The sequence below is a fragment of the Pocillopora verrucosa genome, chromosome 7 (assembly GCF_036669915.1).
Source record: "Pocillopora verrucosa isolate sample1 chromosome 7, ASM3666991v2, whole genome shotgun sequence".
Taxonomy (NCBI): Eukaryota; Metazoa; Cnidaria; class Anthozoa; order Scleractinia; family Pocilloporidae; genus Pocillopora; species Pocillopora verrucosa.
This window is the reverse complement of record NC_089318.1, coordinates 10166374-10191331: the sequence shown is the minus strand read 5'-3', so window position 1 is coordinate 10191331 and position 24958 is coordinate 10166374. Positions and strand designations below refer to the sequence as shown.

Below are 24958 nucleotides of genomic sequence, written 5' to 3'. Positions count from 1 at the left end.
AACTTAACTTGGTCACTTTCATTAAATGTATTTGTAATAGCATTTTTAAAACTATACACAACGATAGATCGTGGGCCTGATAATAACTCTACCGCCTTTTCTCGTGTTTTATCCGTAAGAAATAGCTAACCGACGTAACTAGCGAAATAACCCACAGATTGAAAGTTTTTTTCTGATGGTATAAAACATCGCCTCTGCGTCATCGTAGAGAGCCCTAGATTGACGTTGAACTCGGAGGGAACCACTCTGAGATAAGAAGGAGTGAATTTCAGATGTTTGAGCAGGTGTGCAAACCACCAGATAGTAGGGATTTTAAGGGTTAGTAAAGAAGAGATATTTGCGATTAGTCAGTCAGTCGCTTTGCTATGCTTTGGATCGGGTTTTTAATTCAACCCTCCAATTATCCCAGGAACATTGGAGTAATTGTCGACAATAGGGAGTTAAAGAAAACCACAACGGCAAAGGCAACGGGAATGTCCCTAAACAAAAGGTTTAATGAGCAGAATAGAATTTCTTTGCGTTCTCTGCAAAACAACAACGTGAAATGACCAAACTTTGCGTTTTCTAGAGAACGTGAACGACGACGGCCACTTTTTAAATTTCTATTTTTTACTTAAAACTGAGTTCCATATTCAGTTTCGAGACAGTTTTGACAGTGAGAAACAAACTAAATTACTTTATAGTACCGCGAGATTCGTAAATGAAGGTTCACTTTTTAACCGACGTTTTCCACGGCGTCGCCGTCGTCGTTTCTTAAATTCCCTAATACTATGTCCATAATACCTCAAGGGGTTTCATTGTGTTATGCTGCTTTTAATCGTTTACGTAACATCACTTGCATTAGGAAGTACCCATCCGCCACGACTACAACAATTTTTATAAAAGAATTTGATAACTGTAACTCTCTTCTGTTTGGTGTTCCAGAGCACGGTCTTAGGAAATGCCAATGTTTTCGAAACGCTGATACTCGTATAAAATCTGATTCTTGAATCTATGATCACGAAATGCCGATCCTTATTACACTTCTCTGGCTAGCTTTTGCTAAACCCATCAAATTCAAGATACACTTTTATATTTAAGGCCTATGAATCTCTAAGTTATTTTTAAGTTTCCCCTCAGATACGTACCGGAAGCCTTCAATCATCATCTCCCCCTAGTTGAAATGGTGTATTACAATTTTAACCTTTAATCGTAGGGAGCAAGATCCCAGCTGTTGCTGCTCCAGAAAAATGAAGCAATTCATCTGAGTTTAAATTTATGATTATGTTCTAATATTTATCCTTTTAGATAAAAGACAAATCTTTTTAAGTTTGCTTTTAATTTTGATCAGGTAGTTATCGCTTTGTCTTTTCATCAGTCGTTATCGCTCTAAAAAAGTAAATTTTAAATAAAATGATAATTATGTACGTGTCTCCCAAGAGGAATAGAGCTCTCTATAATCCACCATTAATTTTCGCTTACGTCACGTGTTACAAATCACCGGACAATTATCACGCTTTAAGCCACGTTAACATCGATATTTGTCCTTCGATTATTTCCATCAAAAAGAAACAAAGCCAACGGATAAGGCCAGCTCAAGAGTTTCCCTTCGTCATCTTTATTACTCCACGTGGAAGAAAAATGAACTCGTTTGGTTGATTCCAGTGACAGCGACAGTAAAAAGCTGATCTCAAATGCTGCTTCTCGCGAGAAACGAAAACTGATGGCAAGGTCATAAAATAATTAAACCCGTTTACAGCTTGAGATTGTCCTCGAAACTTCACATTTGCCCTCGAAGCTTCGGTTCTCAGCCAAATATTCATTTCTCGGACAATATCTCAGCCGTGCCTATTATCAACCGATGTACCAGCCGCCTGAGGGGGTTTACTTACTAAATATACCGAGTATAAAATTACTAGATAATCAAGAAAGATTTTTAGGATTCATAGCGAACTTTGGACATAGGCACTTAAGTATTGAACTCGACAAATGGTTTGTACAAAAATTGGCAATCCAGTTTGCTGAAGTAAATATCGCTAATGTTTTTACGTGGGAATACATGAAACGCGAGGATACACTCCGGAAAGCAACATGATATCAATGATACACTGTGCGTGCAAATTGACGAAAGTTTGTCGGTGAACCTTAAAGATGATGCTCTACTAGGTAACGTTTATGTGACGTGAACAGAAAATCTTCTTACGTATCATAAGATATTTCTAGAGAGGGAAGCTTACTGAAAATTTTTGTTTCAATTTTGACAAATTGTGTAACTGAGGGGAAGGACGGTGTATCAGCAATAGATAGTTCAGATTCACTTCTCCTGACTTTAGAAAGATAGAAGACGATCTAAAATCATTCACACTCTTTTTTTATGCAATGAATGCCAAACCTCGCTTCAATTGCTATGGAAACTGTTAATAGTGGCTAATTTACATTATCAACTTAGATAATAAAACCCGGCTGATTATCTTCATATGCCAGATATCAGTTCGATATCGTTCCAATGGCTTATCAATCATGTCGCTGAGAGAACTGGAGAATAAGGCAAGTTGACCTGAATTGGTGGTTAAAACTTTCTTCCAGCGAAAGTGCAAGCAGTCATCAGACTTCTGTGCTTGACACGTACAACGTTGAAATTAAAATTTTACATAGTAGTGGTAATATAACTGAAACCCCGGTCGAAATAATCTAATATGTATGATGAAGGGAATAAGTTTTTAAAAAGACTGTGGTACTGCGCCGATACGGAATTAGAAGATGATTTGATTTTATCAACTGCGTTGATAACGTAAATTAGCCGGCCACTGTTAAGAGTTTCCGAAGCTGTCGTTTCGAGCGGTAACCCTTCGTCAGAGCAAATATATAAATATATGGTGGACACGAACGTTACTTAATAACCGCTCAAACCATTATTGCTGATTCAGTTCAACCAAGATGTCTACGTTGCAAACTTTCCAGGGAAGCTGATGAAATCAAACGATATGAAATGTAATAATGCATTATCATGATTTAGAAAGATTTGCAGCAAAGATTCATCCAGTTGTTAATAAAAAGCATCCAAAAAAGTTTATTTGTATTCTTTAGTTATATTATTTTAACATCAAATCTGATGACAGGGATAATTTGGGGAAGACCCGAACGTCGGGGGTAGCAAAGGACTCTACCTATTTGAATATACCGAACAGTTCAGGAAGGTTTATACAAACATATCAGATTCTATTTAAAATCTCTCTTGTCATTACTAGGCATGATACATACAGCTCGACGTATTAAGATAAACTATTACATCATATTCTATTTATGATATGTCTTAGCATGACTAAGCATGGCAAATTTACAGTAATGCACGAATATTCCTGATTAGCAGAAAATGAAGCACGGTCATTGAATTTCTGGCCTTCTGATTGGCTGAACGGAGCCATGTTATGAGCTGGTAACCTAGTTCCGACAAATACGGTCAATGAATTCGTCAACAAAGTGATAAAAAATTTGGAGAGCGAGCCATGAAGCAATGGCGGAAAAAAAATCAGGTTGGATGAGAGCTTACCATTAAATAAGTTACAGAAGTAAAAGAAAATGCGACTCCCATATCCACCAAAAAAATTCCATTACATTTTGATACGAAAATATTTCATGTATGTAGCGGATAATTAAGCGGTTTTAAGTTGCTAAACGTGTTATATGATTTGTTTATATGTTTCGGTAATATTTGCGACAAGCGAAAGTTAATTGTTTACTGACCTTTCAGAGTGGCTGAACAGTCATTGTCAAACAAAAACAGCTGGTTTGTAGGGTTACTTTTTGTTTGCGTTTTTACCAAAACAATCAAATTTGTCGAATATGAGATTATTAAAACCAACTCGGTGGTTATCTATGATTTCATATCAAGCAACTTCGTGGAATAATTGTTAAATATTCTACAACATTCCTCTAAGACTTTTCGGAACTTACAACATTCGTTTCCTCGGCTTTGCGTCTTGCTTCTGGCCCCCGGGGGTGAAAGTTCACCTAACATGAGCGGTTCAGAGTAAAATTTCGACAGATAAAAAAAGTCTGCTGATAGTTTTTATTAAGAGTCACTACTAAAGTAGTTGGTTTGTGTATTTTGGCTTTTCTACAACGAAAGAAACTTGACGTATCTTTCAACTTCATTCTGTCATCTTTAAAGAGCGAAATAATTTTAATGGAAAGTCACGACTTTCGGAGGGTTGTTACCTTCGAGGGATCAATGCTTTTGGGATACGCAAGCTGCCGAAAAACTAAATTGAAACTTTCCGTGGTCAAAATCGAGTCAATACCACTCCGAAAGACTGGGAATAGCAACAAACAAAATGGCCCATATCCGACAAGTTTCGGCCGCCGTCACTTTTGCTAAAATTTGTAAGAGACGAGATATAGAGAGAACTCGGCCAAGTTATCTCAAGTCGCACAAAAACAAAAGTTCCTTCCTTTAGAACCAACTTTTTCCTCCATTCTTCACAAAGTTCGGTCAACCACAGTTTTCCTTGAGTCCTTTTTAAAATTTTCCTTGTACCTTCTTTTCTTCACACCACAGCGTAAAAAATATCTGTCTCTTCTGAAAAAGTAATCTTCGATTTTGTTAAGGAAGACTTGCCAAGAACGGCAATTTGGTCTTCAATTCTGACGCAAGAAAACCTTTACCTTTCACTCCCTAATCAGTAGAAATTGGTAAAAAAGATCCCTCATTTTCTATCGATTTCGGCTACGATCGTCTCCGCGTTTTTAACAGATGTTTCAAAATTCTGCGAATTAAGCGATTTGAAGATTTGATTTACAAGAAAAACTCGTGACGTGAGCCTGTTACAAGCTTGTCGCCTGCGACAAAGTCGTACCGCGTTAATCGGCCCTGAATTTAATTGCATTTGCCATGTCGTATGCTGGTCTTCAATTGATTAAGTTTCACTAAATATCAATGAAAACACTGGATTTAACTTGCAGTCAGTTTCAGATGTTTTAAAGGGGGGGGGGATTATCACGGGATTAGAGAACGAGTGTTTGTAGTGGAATGATTTCCGCTTTCTAATGTGAACTTGCCGGAACATAGGAATATATTCAAATCGAGGCATCTTAAATAAAATTGCATCAATTTCCACCCTCTGTAATTATTTATTGTTTGGTTGAGAACAGTACCAGTTTCCGTGGACAACTGACTCACATTTAAGTCGACGGTAAGCGTAATTGTAAAAATTTAGTCAGTTGCGTCTTGCTTTCATATTCTATAATGAAAAGAAAGCTTAAGATTTTTTTTTTAACAAATGCACTGCTTGGGATGAACTTTTGAGCGATCCCGGTCACTTTACCTCGATGGGCAATGAAGAACCTCGCTTTGCTTATTTTTTATTAAATCTCATTTTGACTTTGTTATAAGCTTATGCTTACTTGTTCTTACCTGACAACAGGATTTCTTTCCTCCTCGGACCTAATTACTATCTATCGCCAATCCATTATGTTCAGGTTTGGTCTGCAGCCGAAGAAAACCTGCTACAGAAGTCAAAGATGAAGAGTTCGTATACCTTTTCATAATCTGAAAGATGCTTTGGAATGTTAAGGCATATATACCAATTAGGGGCCGGTGAAATAAAAAAGCTGTTTCCGACTGCTTTTTTATTTCACTTTTTTAAAGATCACCGGCATGATTTGATGCATATTTTAACGTTTTTCGGTTTCTACCATGTCCTTTAGCGATTGAACATTTTCATTTCACTTTTTTAGCAGGCCCGCTGATGGGCAAAGGAAAAATTCAGGATATCTTAGAAGTGTGTGATGGCCTCTGATACGGTGTGAACACAAGGCAAATTGGCGAGGCTCTGTTGAGTTAAATGCTTGCCAACTTTCATTTTCTTCGAATTAAATCACAACAAGATGAGGAATACAATCAAGACTGTTGAATAAAAACGTCTTGAATCCTATCAAGCTTTTATTTCCTCAGTGTGGCCTTCGTCTAATATACTGGATACGCATAATTTATAACATGAGCTCTCGCAGTTGCTTATATTTGTTCCATTATGAAATTTTTATAAACAGAAGTTTCTTGTGTTCTCTCAAACCGGGAGCGTCCGTAATTGGAGGTCAGAGATACGATTTCTACCACAAGGCCTGCTAAGCATAAAAATAGGAGTCTAACACTGTCATCTGCTGTTTAATGACCCAGTATTATTTTTTTCCTATTGCACTACTGCCGAGAAATATTTCAGTTTCGTGTGGTCAGTAGTCATGGCTTTCTTTTGAACATGTGCCGTATTAAGAAAATTCCTTAAAACCAGAAAAATAATCTAGAAAAAAAAATTTTTTTGATGCATTTTTTCATGATTGCCGTCGGGTATTTTTCTACATTTAGGTTTTCTCTTAACGTTTGATTATCAGAAGTGATGTAAATTCTTCTAACAATTTTGATTCAATGTACATGGTCAAGCTGACAGTTAATAGAAATCAAGAATATGATCAGTTGGAATCTATTGCCTTGACTCAACACCAAATTCTACACAGTAGCCGACGAAGAAATGTAGGGATATCAGTCGTCAGAATTTGCCAGGGGATCTCGGGGATGACAAAGATCAAAACGAAAGCTTGGTAAATAACGCATGTTGATTTCGTCGCCATGGTCTGACGAAATGTCAAGCCAGAAATTTCCTTTTCTTGTAGGGTTGACATCATTCTTAAAAATGGAAGCTGCGTAAAGTTTTCAGGGACAAAAACTTCGAATAACGTCACATTCACATCAACAAAATACATAAATATTCATGGCCCACACTCCACATTAATTAAAAGTTCGGTTGTTTCGCCGTAAACAGTTATCTTCTTGCGAAAGATTTTTCAGGTGGGTGTTACATTTATGTTGCGATTTGAAACTGTTCAGAGTTGACATTAGCCCTAGTAATAGTCTTAGAAAACGTGTTACTAATTGTATGACGTTCTAAGACTAACATCGAGTTATACATTTTTCTCTCAGGTTCAACAGCTATCTGGAGTTTTCTGAGTTTTTCACCAATAAAAAGATTTCTAATAACAGGTGAGTTTTATGGGTCATTTATGCCTCACGAAACAAAAACAATGTTGGCCGTGTTCTCATTTCCGTGTAACGCAACAAAAAATGGGACGAAATAGATTTGAATTATTCCAAATTCGTTTTGGTCAAAATTCATGTACAAAACAGAAAAGCTGGGGATGCAAATTGCCTACAGAAGACTTGGTTTATCCTGTTTTGTCACACACGTGCGTTCTATAGCTGTGAAGGGAAAGCTCAGTAAGGAAATGTGGCATGACAAAAATGAAAGAGTCATTTCGTGACATCATAAGATTAATTCATTTCATAGGTATGAAAATGAAAAAGCGTAGTAAGAGGCTCGATAAACTACAAGACTGGCTTAAGATTTAAAAGATGTACCTCGGGTGAAATTTGTTAGTGGGTCCAAAATGATTCAGGGATACCATTGTTCTCTTCCCTCTTGGAAGCGCTACTGAAGAGCTAGGAAAAGTAAGCAAATTATGAATAATTCACCAGGTTTCTAATATATTTCTTCTTTCCATTCATCCATCCATCTATTATTTCTCTCATTCCTTCATTTCTTCCTTCTAACGGACAGTCAAACTGTCAGTCAGTTACTGATGCATTGACTAAGACAAATACCTTACTATTTGTTTTTTTTTTCTTTTATTTCAGAGAAGAGACATTAGCATCCCTTCTGTGAAAATTTCCACGCCGTTATTTATTCAACAACATTAGAAAAGTTTTGCTACGTTACGCCATAACTTCACAAGATGACTGCCAAAACTTTAAAACAATTGGCGGACGAGTGGTTTGTCACGATTCTCGTCTGTTTCTGGGCTCTACTGAACGTGTGTACGTTATTTGTATGCAGTACCCTGGACCATACAATTCATCATTGGTTGGTCAACGGATTAACTCTTGCTACTCAAGCTAATAACACCACGAAATATAATTATCAGTAGAGTATCAATGCAGACATTTTAGGGTGGTTAAAGAATGAACATTACAAAGATAAATTATTTTTATAGACAGAAATATTTATTGATTTATTCAGTTGCTTATCTGTTCATCCAGCTATTAACAACATTAGAGATGTACATATTTTAATAAGTTACGTATTTACAATGTTTCAAATGCGCAACTTCGGTTATCAGTTTATCCATGCGTACTTTCATTGATTAAATCGGAAGATAGAAAATCACAAAGTTTAAGGAAAAATAGCTACTGATGTGTAACAAACGGCTCAAACGTAATCATCTTGTTTTCCTTCGCTAGTAATTAAGAATAATTGTCAATGATGGATGCTGATAAAACAAAGTTCCCAGACATTCTGTTGTACAGTAGTCATTCTGTGTTGAAGATATTCTACTTAACGATTGTTTCATAAAATGCACGTTTATTGTTTGGAATCTCATTCTTAAGTAAGAGAAGGCACGAGAGAGAAGAGAAGAGGAGGTACGTTTTTTCTTGGAGGAGGGGGGGGGGGAAGGGCCGGGGCCTCAGAGGGGAGGGTCATCAGTGAAAGTGAGTGCCAAAAGGGGAGGGTCATACCTCTTTGTAAGCTATTTAAGGGGAGGGTCAAACACCTTTTCCAGAATTTTTTAATGAAGATTTTTATGATGTTGCTTTCCATTTTCCTTACAGATTAAGTTTTTCTTTTCACCTACTATGATTTAATTGGTGTTTTATTATAGGTTCTAGTTTACATTTCTACATGTATATTATGCCATGGCACATAGTTTTCTTGGAGGAATCGTGTCCTTTTCCGTCCGTATCGAGACGTTCTAGACTCAGGTATCGTTTCTTCAGCTTCTTGCTCCTGTTGACTAACCGCTGCCTGATCTCCTGAGTCATTTGATTCTGAAGAGTTACTACTAAATCCAACAATGCGCTCTACCCTGTCAATGTCACTGTCAGACTCTGAATTTGAGTCAGAGGCTGGCTGAATGTCGTTCTGACTGTCCTGCACAATAGAAGTCAAAATCTTATCGCCAATATATGTGCCTTCACCCTCGCTTTCTCGTCTTTCTCTCCTTTAATTGAAATATTGTGGTGATTAATATAAAGTTCAAGTTCACCTACTTTAAGGGATGATAACTGATTTCTGTGATAGAGATCTTCCCAGTCAATGTCATTGTATTCATGTTGCTTTCTTTTTGCACGGTTCTCGTCATTATCTGTTCGCCGCTCAATATAATGTGCAACAAGCTTTTCTGAAACAGTATATTTTTCAGAAAAATCTTTGATTGCCTTTTTATTCCTTGCCTTAAACACATCTGTTTTATTTATTTATATTCAAACATTTTGCGTTCACAAGCGAAATGTTCTAAGGTTTCTACGGCATGGAACATACTATGTACCTTCCCTAATAAACTTGTATATTATGTACAAAGTCATGGCGTATATTTCTAAGTCTCTAAGTGAAAGCAATTTAACAATTTAATCATGCCATTCCATCGGGGGGGGGAGGGGGAAGTGCCATCCCATCAGGGGGGGAGGGGGAAGTTTGCCCAACGGCAGGCATTTAACTCTCAGATATTCCTTCTACATGAAGAAAGAAAACAATACAGGCCTTGAGGTGTGCCTTGACGTAGGCTCAAGTTAGCTAGTCTCATGAGAAAGAAATAGATCTTGCACCTTACTTGCATATCGTTGTTTGGAGTGTAACATATAGATGCTGCTTAGGTATGATCATCACAAGAGGATTTGATTTGATTTGATTTCTCGGGACCACCAAAATCGGGAGTTATCTTAAATGGCCTAGACAAACTTATCAGTCTCCTGGTTAGATCCTTTTCAGCAAATAATCTGGCTCCGTCTTTGCATATTGATACGATTTCTAGTAAGAAGGCGGTCAAAATTTCTTGACTTAATATAGAATCTTTCGAACAAGACAGTTTCATCTCCCCTCTGGAGTAACTACCATCTGACATTTGTTCAACTAATCTGATTTTAAATCGGGACCATATTCCTCTACGAAATAGTGTAAGCGGCTACGTTATCATCTTGGTCTGTTATCCTGTGGCGACGTTTACACCATAAGGCACCACAAATCTTGAGTAATGCTTTCCTGTACTCTTTATTGAGAAATCCATACACGGCCCAGTTAAATGAAGAGTTGGCAAAAACCAGCCACTTTACCACACCACCGAAATAAAATCTATTCGGTAGTTGCTCGTTGAAAGCACCATCGATAGCATGAAATAGGAGGAAGGGAAGGTATGCAAGGGCGAAAAGACCAACCAGAATACTTAGCGTTTTCGCTGATTTCTTTGCCTGAGATGCATAGTGATGCTCTCTTCCGATCCAACGGCAGGTCGAATTGATCCTTCTCGCTTGTTGACGAGATATTCGAAATATCTTGGCGTACACAAAAAGACAAATTACGAATGGTGCAAGAAGGTCGAAAAGTAACAGCAAAACGGAATAGGTCAAGGGAGCAGAGAGGTCTGCGCAAATTAATGGGCGAGATCGACTCCATATAAAGTAACTTATAAATCCACTGATAAATGCAAATAGCCATATGAAGGCAATTGATGCGACAATGGTGTTTGAAATTTCTCGGCAGTACCGTAAAGGACGAGAAATGGCCAAATATCGATCAATTCCTGTTGCACATAAGTTGCAGATGGAGGCACTTCCAAGGGAAACAAATCCCGAGTTGAAAACATTGCACACAGTTGGCCCAAAAGGCCAGTACGGGTAATTGGATAAACGAACAATCTCTAGTGGCATTATCAGCAAAGCTAGAAGAATGTCCGACGTCACCAGACTCAGGAAAAACACGTTCGTTCGCGTCCTTAAAGAGCGGTTCAAAAAGAACGCCGCATAAACAGCCAGATCACCCAAAATCGTCAGAAAAATAAGAAAAATTATTGCACAGTTGCCGGTGGTCACAAAAACGAAAAATGTTGAAGAATTGCTCATTAGTGATGACTTTGAAATTTTCTTTTTGCGACGGCACAGAAACCAGGATCAACTAATATTTTGATCTTAAATTATGGATCAGATCGCAATTTATTGTAAGAAAACTGCTTTTATTTATTCTCTACCCAATGAGATTTGCACCTCTTGACAGAGTCAGACAATGTATATAACTTATGTCCAATCATTGGGCACTCTTAGTGCAGCTGAAAAGGTGTAATAAGACTGACAAGAATGAAAACATTGCTCTAAAATAACCGTTATTATGACTGTCTTTTTAGAGAACACCTGTTCCCGATAGAAAAATAGTAATCATATCACTTATGTGAAAAGACTTTAAAGGATTTTACATTACTTGAAGACGTATGTTTTTTCCAAAGCCAACCTAAAAATAACACCTGCGCCTAGAAAAACCGTAAAGCATGAATATCGTTCAAAAAGTGAATCAACTAATGAATCGAGCAGAAGAGTTCAAATTAAAAACTCTGTATAATATGCCTTGATATTATTAAGGACATTATTCTAAAAAATTCCTATTTGATTGATTGATTGATTGATTGAGCAATGTCGCCTCCATCAACAATTGCGCTGCGATCACCAGTTATTTCTAGTTTATTACCTTTTCGAGAGGACTTCAAAGAGTCATTTGGGAGGCCAAAAGCCACATGACTCCTTTCAGTGGAGCCAATTTATTTCTAGCCGACTGTTTCTAGTTTATTACCTTTTCGAAAGGACTCCAAAGAGTCATTTGGGAAGTAAAAAGCCAACTCCTGTCAGTGGAGAAAGGCCGCCTATGGAATATTTAAACATCATCGCGATCTTCTAAACTCACGCACAAAAAGAGTCGTCGAAATTACAGATTTCCTACTTTCCCTGGTTTGAACGGTAACAGTCACGATATGCTTCTTAATGCGAAATGACACGATTGGAGGAGGACATTAATGGGATGAAGACTTTTACGGCTCACGGTTAATTCCTTTCCGTTAAAACTCATATTGGAAATTAATAATTGATTTTGACTGTTCTAATACACCTTTACCCACTCGCTTTCATCATAGGGGCCAGGCAGTAATAACTCAAGACTGAGCGACTGCTGTCACTGTTGAGTTGACAAATAGTAACTTTCTGTTTTCCCGCTGATTTTCATATGGCGGTAGAGTTTCAGGTGAAAATGCCTCAGCCCAAACTTCTTTGCTTGGATGATAGGATAAAGAAAAACGATCATATTTTTTTTTATTTAAAAATACTGAAATAGAACGGTGTTTTTCTCCGATTAAATTAATTCTTTCCAAACATCTTTCAATTGGCCTTTCCTCCCAAGCTCGATACGAACTAAAGAAAAATTTTTACGGCTAATTTTTAGCATAACGAACGGTTAGAATTAATTTCGTCAACCTCTACGCCAGTGAAACGGTCAATATAATTTTGGTTTCTTTCCCGTTTTTCGGTTAACCCAACGTCTTAAAGCGAGTTTAGGCTGCTTCAAATTCAGCAACGTGTTTGTAAAACACCATCTCAAAAATGTGTTAACCCTCGCTATTCAAATGTGTGAACTAATGTGAAAATTAGAATTTCTTCATATGTAAATTCAAAATCGCAAATTTTTGCAGAATCTTTTTTCACGATGTCCTAGCTCTCAGATCCAAACAATAATTTAAATATCTTACGGCACTGCCACGTTCACCTTTGGTGGACAGCGTTTCTCTTAACAGCTGCTTACATGTAATTTGATTCCATTTCTACTCCAACTTAAGGGGGCAGAGAGGGAACTTAAGACCTCAATTTTTAAAGTTTATTGAACAATAAGATTTAATCAGGTTCACGTTGATCCATGAAGAATGTCAAAGATCTGGGATGGGTGGTCTCCTTTACAGCCATAGTTTGGTCTCGTCACGCAACGCACTCTCCCCCCGACCAACATGAAGCCAGTGTCCCGTGTACATGTATAATTCTTCTAAGACTGGCTAACTCTATTCAAATGTTCCTTAATTTTTATGCATCACGTAGCGACTAGAGAACGATCAAAAAGTATTTTTCCACATCTTATGCTGTTAAGCGACAAAATCATCAGCGGAATATCAGTGGTTTCAGTCTTTGAAAACCAGAAATACGATCAAACAGAGCACTAAAGGCTAAATGAAAGGAGAACACAATTTCGAGCCAATAATCCAAGTTACAATTCTAAAAAGATTGTGAGAGTTTCATTCATGCACCGTGTACCACAAGACTTCCGTTATACACTTAGCCTAAGTGATCTATAACCTGACTGTCTTCCTACGTCACACATGCCGGTCGTAAGCGATGACGTTGCAGGTGATTGTCGATTTATGATGTACGTCTTGGTTGTGAAAGTTATAACAGAATATATCTGTTTTACATCCAGGACCTGTCCTGAGTTGTTGATTCAGCTGAGGAGCAACAGTTGTCTCTGTACTTCTCAGACTGCCATATTCATTAACTGCGCGGTACGCTTGATATCGTATTCCATACTTCACCGCGTCTGGTAAGACAACCCGTTCCTCTTTCGCCCACAAGACAATCACGAAACAAGTGAAATTGCTTTTCTTTTCTCCTTCTTTTTCTTCGCACATGTCGTTTCTTTGGAAAAAGAGAAACAGCAAATATAATTTACTACAACGAATTTGAAGGCCTATTAACCTACTTCATCAAAGGTTCCTTCTCGTTAAGATAAACCATCTCAATGATTGTTCTCAAGTAAAATTCATTATTAGACCCAGCAAAATATTGTAAACAAATACGCAAAGGACAAATTCTAGGTTTTTTAAGTTATGGTGTTGAGTTGGCCAGCAAGAACAACAATTGCATCAAATGAGAGTTGAGGAAGGTAAAAAAGAAACCATTGTGGTGAACATTGAAAGCGAAAGTTTAGAGTGTTAGCCCTTTGTCGGAGCAAAGAGCAAACGACGAACGCTTGAAAGTTTATTCTGATGTCTTCATGTATACTTTTGTAGGTGTTAATAAACAGCTGGGTGTTAAACGCATAGATCAGTTCACTAAAGTCTCACTTTTTTCGCTTCTTTTCCTTTTACTGCCAGTTGTAACAACCTCCATCTTGTCCCATATGTCGTCATCTTCGTCTTCGCTGTCTTCACCTCGTGCTGCTCTTTCAGACGATCTTTTCAAAAGGTCGGCAGTATCACCGCGATCTGTGTGTTTTGTATTCTGCAACAAAAGATTATTTCATATCAAAGGCAGTTACTGCTGTTTGCCGTGTTCTGTAGCTCAGTCTGAAGAGTCGCTAGAACTACGGTTAAAAAAAATCCAAAGGGTAGGGGTACCAATTTTACGGGGTCAAGTTTTTGCATTATCCAATTGGGTACTATTCAATTCTTACCCAGCTCTTTAGTCGCTGTTATTTCATCAGAATTCTCAATAGGTTATTTAAGAGTTGGAGGCCAACAATTCAGGTATTGGTTACCATGTCCGATCCTTTTATAATCTTTAATGAAGACGTAGTGCCAATTTCATGACTGAAAAACTGTGACCAATCAAACCAAGATGTATTATATCAACAAGATTTTTCTTACTTGCCGCTACCTGATAAAGTTTTTGACCCCTAGGAGCTAAGACCCACAACAGTGCCTCTCGAAACTAACCAAATCGCACGATCACACAACACGAAAAATGATATTGCTAAGCCAGTTTTAAACCAATTATCAATGACAACGATTTAGACACACGATTGGAGAAACAATGACACCTAGATATTGACAATCCATGAGCGATGAGACCCAACGACTTCATGGGAAAAGTTCGCACAGATATAAAATAAATGATTTACTGTATTAATTATTCAAATCTTTTTTTTTTTAAGCGCATTTCGACTGAATGTCGTAAAACATAAACCAAACTGATCACAACAACCAATCAGAATTAAAGGACATCAAAAGGAGCCAATAGGAATATAAAGTAAAAACAAGTAAATTGCTTGATGCGCGGGAAAACGCGCTGAACCAAGACGCGATTGGGGAAGGTTTAAATGTAATTAATCGTCCATAACAAACGCTTCTAAGGTGTCAACGTTTTTGTAATTGAGTGTATAATGAAATGGTTTTACTAGGAACCTGTTTTTCTATCTCCTTGGCTGAAATCAATAAGCAATTAAGGACAGATTTCAAGTATATCTGCAATCAAAAAGATAATAAAGAGGTAAATAGTGATAAATCAGACAACATTTGTGAAAAAGCCGTGGCATGCCCCCACCAAATGCTAAGTCGTAACATTACTGCTACGTGTACACTCGACGACAGTGATCTGAGGATTGAACCCTTAACAGTAACAAACTTTTGTGCCAAAACTTGCAGAACAAACTACAAATAAAAATGTTTTAAAATAGAGACTTAAAAGGTGACGTACTAGACACCATGAAACCAAAAATAATGTTACGGGACGATTGCAAGTAAGGTAAACCTGATACACCTCCAGGAGAGAAAATCTTATTGCATGTCAATGAAAGTAAACAAACCATAGTTCTTGAAGCAGAGAGGCAAAAAAGAGAGACATAAACGGAGCTCTTTTCTATAGTTAAAAGAGTAAACCAAAAACCTCTCACTATTGGCGTTTCACGAGCCCAATTTCCAAAAAAAATGAATGAATAAATACATACAAGAAAAGAAAAATTCTTAATCCTTAAAAAAACTTCTCGGCAAACATAGAAAAGGCCACAGATCGCAAATTGCAAACCGCCAAAATAAACTGTGCATTTTTCGTCACTACTAAAGCAAAGAATTTGCCAGGAACATGATAAGCCTACCTTATGAAGAAGTTTTCTATTATGGAGATGATGAACGCGAAGAAACTTATCGAGTCCACAAGAAACTACCATCTGCTGTTTATCAAGACACGAAATACAGCGAATTCCACCTGCAAAACCTTTAAAATGACCCTTAAGTTGACCTGGAATGAACAAATTGGTTTCATATCAAACGATGCAACATTTTTCTTGATAAGACATCGACAATTAATTCTCGAGTGCCTGTCCTCATCTAAATCCTTACTCCCAAACCCGTGTACAGCAACGAGTGAATATTGTTCGAATCATTTCGGTAGTAAGTAACTGAGTATATCGTCACGCAACCGCTCTGGAGAAAAGCGTGACAGCAGAGAGGGATAAGAGCTCAAAACGAAATGGGAAGAGTTGAAAAGATAATAGAAAGAGAATGAGTCCAAAATCATTGTTCCATCAATAGCCTTCTTTAAATATTTCTTTCAATGATGAAAAGGAATTGGAAGACAAAAATTGAAAACTTGAGAATTAAATATTGATACTCCACACTCATTGTGGTTAGTGCACTCAGGAGCCAGGAGCCCATGCAGGAGCCCATTACTAATGTAAATTAATGGGCTCCTGGTGCACTAGACTCCGGGTCAAGAAGTCTGGGCCATGACCCGACTGGATCAGTGTGTTGTGTTTTTGGGCAGAACACGCCGTTTAGTCGCACAGTGCCTCTTTTTACCCCAGAGTATAAATAGGTTTCCGGCGAATTGTCAGGGAAATCTGATGAAATGCTGGGGAGAAGAGGAGGATAACATTTGGGTGAAAATATAGCAGTTTTCGACTAAGGTACGAAAATCTAACACCAAAGTAACCACAGCCTTCAAACAGAACAAGGTAACCAATGAGAACTCAAAGTAAAACAGGCAACCTGCTTGAAGCGCGGGAAAACGCGAGTGACCGAATGGAGATTGGTTTTAGTTTTGTATTTGATTGGTTGAGATTGTGGCATAGGTTTTCTGGACCAATCACAGAGCAAAGTAAAGCAAAACCAAAGCAATCCAGGATCACCTTTGAAACTCAATTGAAAATAGCTCTTGGATAATTGGAATTACCTCAAGTGGTAACGATCACCTGTTATAACCACATCAGTGAAGCAAATACATAGTGTAACATACCTTCACGTAGAAATTAGTTAAAAATTTAAACCCCAATTGTTCTCACCCTTTCTCAGGTCAATGCTTCCCATTGTTCCAACTGTATTCCCCACAATAACAACACTGATGGGTAAAGAACAAAGAAAACAAGATTAATCTTTTCTTTACCACAATGATGTTCTCTTCAGCATTAAAAATAAAGGCACGAGTAATAACATCATTGCCACAAAAGAGATTATGGTAAAGTGGTATTATCTTAAACTAAAGATGTCTTAAACTTGAGAACAATTCCTTGACTTGTGAAGGTTAATGACTGAAAAAGCCACGTTCTTAACCCTTTACACCCCAACATCAGTATCCCAAGTCTCCATACTCTTCTCTATACATTTCCTTTAGCACTGACAAGGAGAATTTGTTTAGCAATCAAAGCTTCTTTGGTTGGTGATCATTCCCTTTATTCTCATGATCTTAATGAATGATTCAGTTGTCTTACTGTAAGGAGAAATTAGATGCTGTATTAGATGTATGTATAACAACAGTAGATTAGATTGATGATGCAGTTATCTTTACAATCAACAGTGGCTGGAGGTCCCCTTTGTATAAAAAATTTAAAATCCCCACACTTAGAGGTAAAGACAAAAAAATTAGTCTTACTTTTCATCATCTGTCACAGCTAATGCTGAGATTGGAGACTCTCCAAAGTCAAAGCTAAGTACTGGACGTCGCTGTGCCTTGGTGTCATAGAGTCGCACCTGATGATATCCTGTTCCAACTACAACCTTGGAATGTGATCCTTGACTGGGAAGAAAGCCAAGGTCACACACCCAGATGGGAACTTGAAGGTCCAGGAAGTCATTTGGCACCTGAAGGAAAAGTTGGAAAGTTCCCAGGATTACTTGGACAATATGGAATTCCATTTAATAAATCAAAGATCACAGAAATACACTGTAAATGCATATTCATGAGCTTTTTATTTATGGTTTCTTGGATTTGCTGGGTTTGTTATTCAGAAGTAAAACATTTTCAATGGACCATCAAAGTGATTTGAGATTGTACTCATTTGGTTTTGCTGCACCACACTATGGGGTATAGAAAATCTTTCAAAGAGCGAAGAAAACATCAATGTGTGCACTTGTGTGTGTGTGTGTGTGAAAAGTCTAAATAATTATTTGCTTACTAGTTACAAATGATTATACATGTAAATATCCATTTAAATGATGAGAAAAACTTGACAGTGATTGCTCCCCAATTGACAAGGACTCTAATGCTTCTGCTTGGCACCTCAATTATCATTTGCCACAAAAACAATGCATGGCCATGGTCAATGACTGCAACCTAAATTGCCAATAATTCTGTGACATATGGTAACAAAAATATTAACAAGTGAAGTAAAAGGTGTAAAGTACATTCTTAGCTCTGAAAGTTGGCTCCCCAGGTCTGTTCAGGTCCCAGAGTTTCAAGTCATTTTTCTGTCCACCTGTCCCTACTTGAGATGGACACAGAGAGTTTTGCCGCGCAGCAGACACATGGCTTCCAACTTTAATGTCTATCTAATAAAATAATTAAAAAGGTTTTTGAATTACTATTATAATACTGGTTTTAAAATAACTACTGTTGGCAAGCAGAAGTCATTGCTTAGTGGCAGGACAGGGGCAGTAAGGCGAAACAGCAAGAGGTCTTATGGGTGGCAGTAGACCACTGGTAACTGGCTTTAAATGAAACCCCTACTATGCTATACACGTGTAACAATTCATGTATAAATTTTGGTCTCAGGCCAAAAATTCAATACTCTATCTAAGCAGTACTAATAAAAGCTATAACAAAATGCACACAGAACTTGAGAGCCACTCTACACAATCTCTTTCTATTCACATTGTCTTACAAAATGAAAGTGTTTCAACATATTACTGATCAAAACAAAAACAGATAAAAATAGTAAAATAATTATATCCTTGTTTTTTTTTTAAGTAATATTTTTAAGCAAAGCATCAGTGTTCTATGACAGAGTATAATTATAACAACTTGAACCATTTGTACCTTAATTGGAAAACTAAACACTTACAGGATTTTCATGATCTTTCCATATCTGCAACAATCCTGAATCCACACAAGAAACAATGGCACTGCAATTAACACAATCAATGCATAAGTAAAAAATGTAAATGTATAAAAAAATAGCATTACCACTGCATGAATTCTTAATAATAATAAAATCTTAAATATCTTCTACACTTCCATGTACATGCTGACAGGTTAAATTGGAATCAAGTGCAAATTATTTCATCCTTAGCTGATTTGTTTTTTCTTTGTTTAAGATTTGTGATACTTTATCTCAAATCACTTCACACTTTCACACTTACATTTTACTTTCTTTTCTATATACACAATATTCTGTGACCAGATACTAATCAGGCGATTTAATTTTTTTCTTAACTAAATTAGATATAAATTAATTATATTACACAGGAAATAATAAAGAAGTGAAGAAATAAAACACACAAAAACATTTAAGGATACACAAGGAAAGAAAAAAAAGGAAAATGAAAGTCGTTCATCGTAAAGGAGAAAAGTCCTAGAATTTCTAGGTGTACAAAACATATTGTAGAACTGGTTCAATTTGTTTTAAATTTGCTCTGTTTGAATTTTAGCATCATCTCATCAGTTTCCATACTGGAATATTCAGTCTTTAAAATATTGAAGAGAAGTCTTATTGTTTCCTTTTTTGAAGTATTTCTTCAACAAATTTTATATTCATTAGGTATCTCATTCCAGATTTTGACACTAACATCTGAAGAGGCCTTCCTTTGCATTTTTAGCCTAGAGTACTTAACACTAAAGAGTTGCGACTGTGACAAGTAGGTGGTATAGGTATGGATGCTTGGCCTTCTTGTAAAAAGTTTCATGATGTTAGAAGGTGCACTGTCTTTATAAACATAGAGCATTAATTTACATACAGCTTCATAATATAAGATTGTAATAGGTAGACATTTTGCCTTTACAAATAAGGGGATTGCATGTTTTTTCTATCAATAAAGTAGATTTTAAAAATGTAATACTTCTTTTTGGAGAATAACAATTTTGTTTAGATAGTTTTTAGACACATTACCCCAAGCAATGAGTCCATATATTAAATAAGGTAAAATTAAGAATTCATAAATCATTATAAGAACAGATGATGGAACAAAGTATCTCAGTTTAGCAATTATTCCTATGGTCTTACTCATTTTAGTGATAACATAGTCAACTTGGTTTTTCTAAGAAAGATTTCCATTGATTAAAACATCTATTAAATACTTGAATGATGTAACTCTTACTAAACTGACTCTTTGTTTCACTATCAAATATACTTATTTCGTGAAGTTAATTTATTTGTTGTTTGCCAGTCATGTAAATAGTTCTGTTCAGCATTGACTGTCTGTTCTAAAGACTTGAGGCCAGTTCAGCATTGACCATCTGTTCTAAAGACTTGAGGCCCTTACTAAATCAGAAAAATTTAATTTTTACTGGAACAGAGCTACAGAGCTATCACTTATATAAAGTAAAGGAGGAGTGGTCCTGAAACTAAACCCTGAGGGACACCACAGGGAGAAATTAGTTTAGTTGATAAGTGTGATTCAATTTGAGTTGGTTGCATTTGAATCACTTGTTGATAATCCCTCAAAAACCATAAAAATGAAGGTTATCAAGTAATATTTTGTGATTGACATTGTCAAAAGACTTTTTTAAATCAATAAAAACACCACACCAAAAATAATGCTTATCCATATTGTTCTGTAAAGTCGTGACAATATCACAGATTGCATGATCTGAAGAGTGAGCCTTAGGGAAGCCATACTGCGAGGCATGTGTTGTCTTCTTTTTGTCAATAAAGTCCTTTATTCTGACATAAAAAGAGAACTATTGCGTGCAGGAATTTCTTTAGTTTTTGTGAAACAATCATTGTAATGCACCTCCATACCAATATACATCTTGTACATATGTACAAGTAACAAAAAGTTATTTCCAAATAGAATTTAATTCCCTTTCCCTAGCAAATCTCTGGTTGCCATTCCTATTCTTGGGTAGGGTAGGGCATTATAGTGATTTAAAAAGTGTCTTGGCCAGGAACAAAATACATTGATACTCCCCTAGACCTAAACATGGACCTCTTCAAACTTGAGTCAAGTAAATGTACCTGTAGCCTCAGAAGGTTACCTAAGTGGCTGAGCGAACAATTCAAATGCACATAGAATGTCAAGTGATCTTTATTAATTTTAGATGATAGCACTAAGATGTAATTTTGCTTTATGGAAATAACGGTTGAGGTTGTGTGTGTATGTGGTTCGAACTAGTACAAAATACACAAGAAACTAAACTAAGAAAAAAGTGTTGCAAAATGTAACATTAACCTAACTAAAATGAAGCAATTGCACTGAAAACTGAATACAAAAACTACACCAATAACACATACAAAAGGTAAACAATGAAAATGTAAAAGAAATAAAGACTTACTTTGGTCTAGGCTCCTAATGGTAGCAAATAGCTTGTAGCAATAAGCAATGATTTAGCAGCAATGATTTAGCAGCTATGATTTAGTAGCAATGACCAAAATAGAATCTTTACACATGTACTTAAATGGGAATTGATTGGAGATAACAAACTTATTGTGTAATAATCATTAACTAATGAAAGACTTATTAATAGAAATGAACCAGTACAAAAACGATAATAAAGTATGTACTAACTAAGTGTTTCAAAACTAACGGTACCCACCATATCCACTAACAGTACAATACACAATGTACCTGTTCCACTTGAACAGTCCTTTCAACTTTCCTTTTCCCACAGGATGACTCCATTCGCTGACAAATTCCTTCTTTGTTACATCAAAGGTCTTGACAATACCATTTGCTGATCCTAAAAGGATCTGCCAGAAGAGTGGAATTTATATCATATTCCATTACATTATGTAATCTTGTGTCTTAAACTTTGCACCAATATAACCACAATGAATAATTCAGTCAACTCCCATGGTGTGACAATCTTCATTATCAGCTGCAAGGTGTGAAGCAAATAATACCTGATTTTCATTGTCATCATTCCAGGACATGGAACATATTTCATGGTTTCTACTTGCATTTTCTCCAACACTATGATTTGTGAATGATGACTTCTTGAGATCAACTCCTGAAAAGTAATGAAACAACTATCAGCATGAACCCAGAAATCCTCTGGTGGTTAGAGGGAAAAATATAGCAAAGATACATTTCTAAGTTGTTTTTAAATTTATTATTGCTGAACAAAGGTAATTCTAACGTAAAAAGTGCTGATCCTTCCAAAGCTTAACTCACCTTGCATACAAGTAATCATAGTGTTGCACTATGTGATTGTCACCTTCGCACTCACACAGCATGCACAACTATGCAATAAGTATAAACATGAGCACCGCACTTTGTATAAATTGTAATGATTTGGTAATGAATAAAGGTTATCAGTTTTTAACATGGAACTGAGCAAGTAACTTGGTGGCAGCAGTGGGATTTGAATCCACACCTCCGAAGAGACTACTACAATCCTACTATTCCTGCAACTCTACGAGTGGATGCATCTGAAGATGCAATTAGAGGCACACTGTTACAAAACAATTAGCCTGTTTGCTTCACATCACACACACTAAAAAGCACCAAGGAGAATTATGCTCAAATTGAAAAGAAGTGTCTCGCAATTGTCTCTTGCATGGAAAAGTGGCACTAGTACTTGTACAGAAGACAACATCACAGTATATACAGATAATCAAGACAATCAAATACAGATAATCACAGACGCTCGAGACAATCTTCAAGAAGCCTCTCTACAAAGCCCCTCGACAACTGCAGCAAATGATGCTCAAGCTACAAAGATATCAATTTTCAGTTCGATATAAGAAAGGAAAGGAATTTTACGTAGCCAACACTTTGTCTCGTGTTCCTGTCACTGATCATCCTTCAACAACCAGTGCTAGGAAAGAATACAAAGTGTTCCCAATGGAATTAGCTGAGATGAATATTGAAACCAAGCAACGAATCAAACAAGAGACCACTAAAGATCCAATCCTGGTATCCCTGTGTCATTAATAACTAGTGGGTGGCCTGCAGAAAGAAAGGAAAAGCTGAAGCAACTAAGGCAGTATTGGAGTTTCAGAGATGAAATTTCTGTTTATAGTGGAGTACCCTATTGATCTCACTAAGTTATTGTCTCTTCTTCGATACCAGAAGAGATGTTGCAGAAAATACACAGAGTGCACCAAAGGGCCGATAGCAGCATAAAAAGAGCATGCAAGTCTCTTTTTTGGCCTGGAAAGCAAGCAGCAATCAAGGAAAAAATGCCTTTCATGAGGTCGTTGTGCCCAATACGTTAACAAGCAACCACAAGAACCAATGAAATCTCACACAATACAGACCAGACCATGGTCAAAAATAAGTGCTGACCTCTTCCAATTAAACAGAAATAACTACCTTGTAATGGTGGACCATTACAGTGATTACATTGAACTTGACTCCCTCAGCAGAAACACCACAGCTCACTCAGTGATCAGAGCAATAAAGCAACAGTTTGCTTGCCATGAGATCTCAGATGAGTAGATAATAGACAATGGCCCACAATTCAAAATTCACGAATACTTAAGATTTGCTCAAGAATATGGTTTCACCATAGTCAAATCATCACCTTACTAAAGCCAGGGAAATGGGAGAGCAGAGTCAGCAACCAAAATTGCCAAGAACATCCTGAAGAAATCTCAAAAAGAGGATCTTTATCTGGCTCTCCTAGCATACAGAAACACGCCTCAACAGGGTTACAACTTCTTACCAGCTCAGCATCTCATGGCAAGAAGACTCAAAGATATCACCCCTACAGCAGACCACCAACTCACCCTTCAGGCAGCATCCCAAGTCTGGTGTATGAAAACATTGCAGAAAGAAGGTGAAGATCAATGGCTCAGTACAACAAGAGGGTCTTGCAGCCCCTTAGAGAGTTTTCAAAGGGGGAAAAAGTGTTCCTAAAACCCAAGCCAGCAAATAAGCACCAATCCTGGATATATGGAAAATTATTGGAAGTACTGCACCAAGGTCTTGCATTGTTAATACCTCAATGGGACCAGTTCAGAGGAATCACACACAGATTAGAGAGGCAAAGGTTGAACCAGAGAAGAAATATGAAAGAGCAGATGACCACCTGGAAATTGTATTCTTTCCTGAAAGTGAGCCTACACACAGAGATCAACCAGTAGAACCTTCTCCTGAGAGAGAACAAGGGCCTATATCCACATTACACTGTTCAATGAGACAACAAAGGCCTCTCCCAAGATTTAGGGACTTTGTTATGGAGTAAAATAATTGTGCTATCAAAATCAAATTGTGCTATCCTTAACTTTCATCTTTCAAAAGAGGAAAGGTGTTGCACCATGTAATTGTCACCTTCGCACTTACACAGCATGAACAAATATGCAATTAGCATAAGGACGAGCACCGCAATTTGTATAAATTATAATGATTTCGTAGTGAATAAAGGTTGTCAGTTTTAACGTGAAACTGAGCAAGTAACAATAGCACCATTTGCTTCTCAACTTTTTTTTTACTCCTTTAAAGGAACTTAATTTACAAACCCTAGATTTTCAACATTTTTCTTGTGAATATAGACAGCCAATTAACTCCAATATCTCACTTAAAGCTGTTTCTTGCCGCATTGTTAATCTCTCGCAACTACAGGAATGAATGTTTGTACTTCTTCCGCTGGCTGAACCTTAGGATTTGGTTGTATATCCATTTTTTAATTCTTATACACTGTCTATTTGACACTAAATCAAATTCATTGGCAGAATTTCTGTACCATTCACACGTGCGATGGGAGAAAAAATTTTAAGAGTGATGTGTTCCAATGGTCACACGTGCGGAGACCAAGCGAACCGTCTTAATTATATACACGACAAAAAAAAACCGGGTGGTTACTGCTGCTTTCATTTCAATTCCTTGGATATATTCTGCATTGTAAAGGGAGCTTTCAATCACAGTCCTAATGATCTTACCTTTCAAAACTCCAATTTCACCTCCAACCCAGACGTCCGCCATGTTTAAAACTCACGGATCGGAGATCTGAGAACTAGCAAAGCCCGAAAAGACGAAAAGACTACTCAGT

At 37.0% G+C, this 24958-nt stretch overlaps 2 protein-coding genes and 1 long non-coding RNA gene across 3 annotated transcripts; 1 reads left to right on the top strand and 2 right to left on the bottom strand.

The window, feature by feature from the left end:
* The first annotated feature begins 6666 nt into the window (after positions 1 to 6666).
* LOC131770731 (uncharacterized) lies at positions 6667 to 8317 on the top strand. Its single transcript, XR_009339129.2, has 3 exons — positions 6667 to 6820; positions 6953 to 7012; positions 7664 to 8317. It is a non-coding gene; the product is annotated as an uncharacterized lncRNA (long non-coding RNA).
* Positions 8318 to 9876: 1559 nt separating this feature from the next.
* Positions 9877 to 10918, bottom strand: LOC131770705 (histamine H2 receptor-like). Its single transcript, XM_059086416.2, has one exon. It carries the CDS (start codon positions 10916 to 10918, stop codon positions 9965 to 9967), a length of 954 nt encoding a protein of 317 aa, XP_058942399.1. The 3' UTR covers positions 9877 to 9964.
* Positions 10919 to 12711: 1793 nt separating this feature from the next.
* Positions 12712 to 24939, bottom strand: LOC131770708 (WD repeat-containing protein 74-like). The gene is made up of 11 exons (XM_059086418.2): positions 24849 to 24939; positions 21867 to 21973; positions 21592 to 21713; positions 18870 to 18930; positions 18214 to 18357; positions 17462 to 17670; positions 16875 to 16930; positions 15690 to 15832; positions 15001 to 15060; positions 13942 to 14098; positions 12712 to 13513 (listed from the first exon to the last, which is right to left on the bottom strand). The coding sequence occupies exons 1-11, from the start codon at positions 24889 to 24891 to the stop codon at positions 13455 to 13457; spliced, it is 1161 nt and encodes a 386-aa protein (XP_058942401.2). The 5' UTR covers positions 24892 to 24939; the 3' UTR covers positions 12712 to 13454.
* Positions 24940 to 24958: the final 19 nt, after the last annotated feature.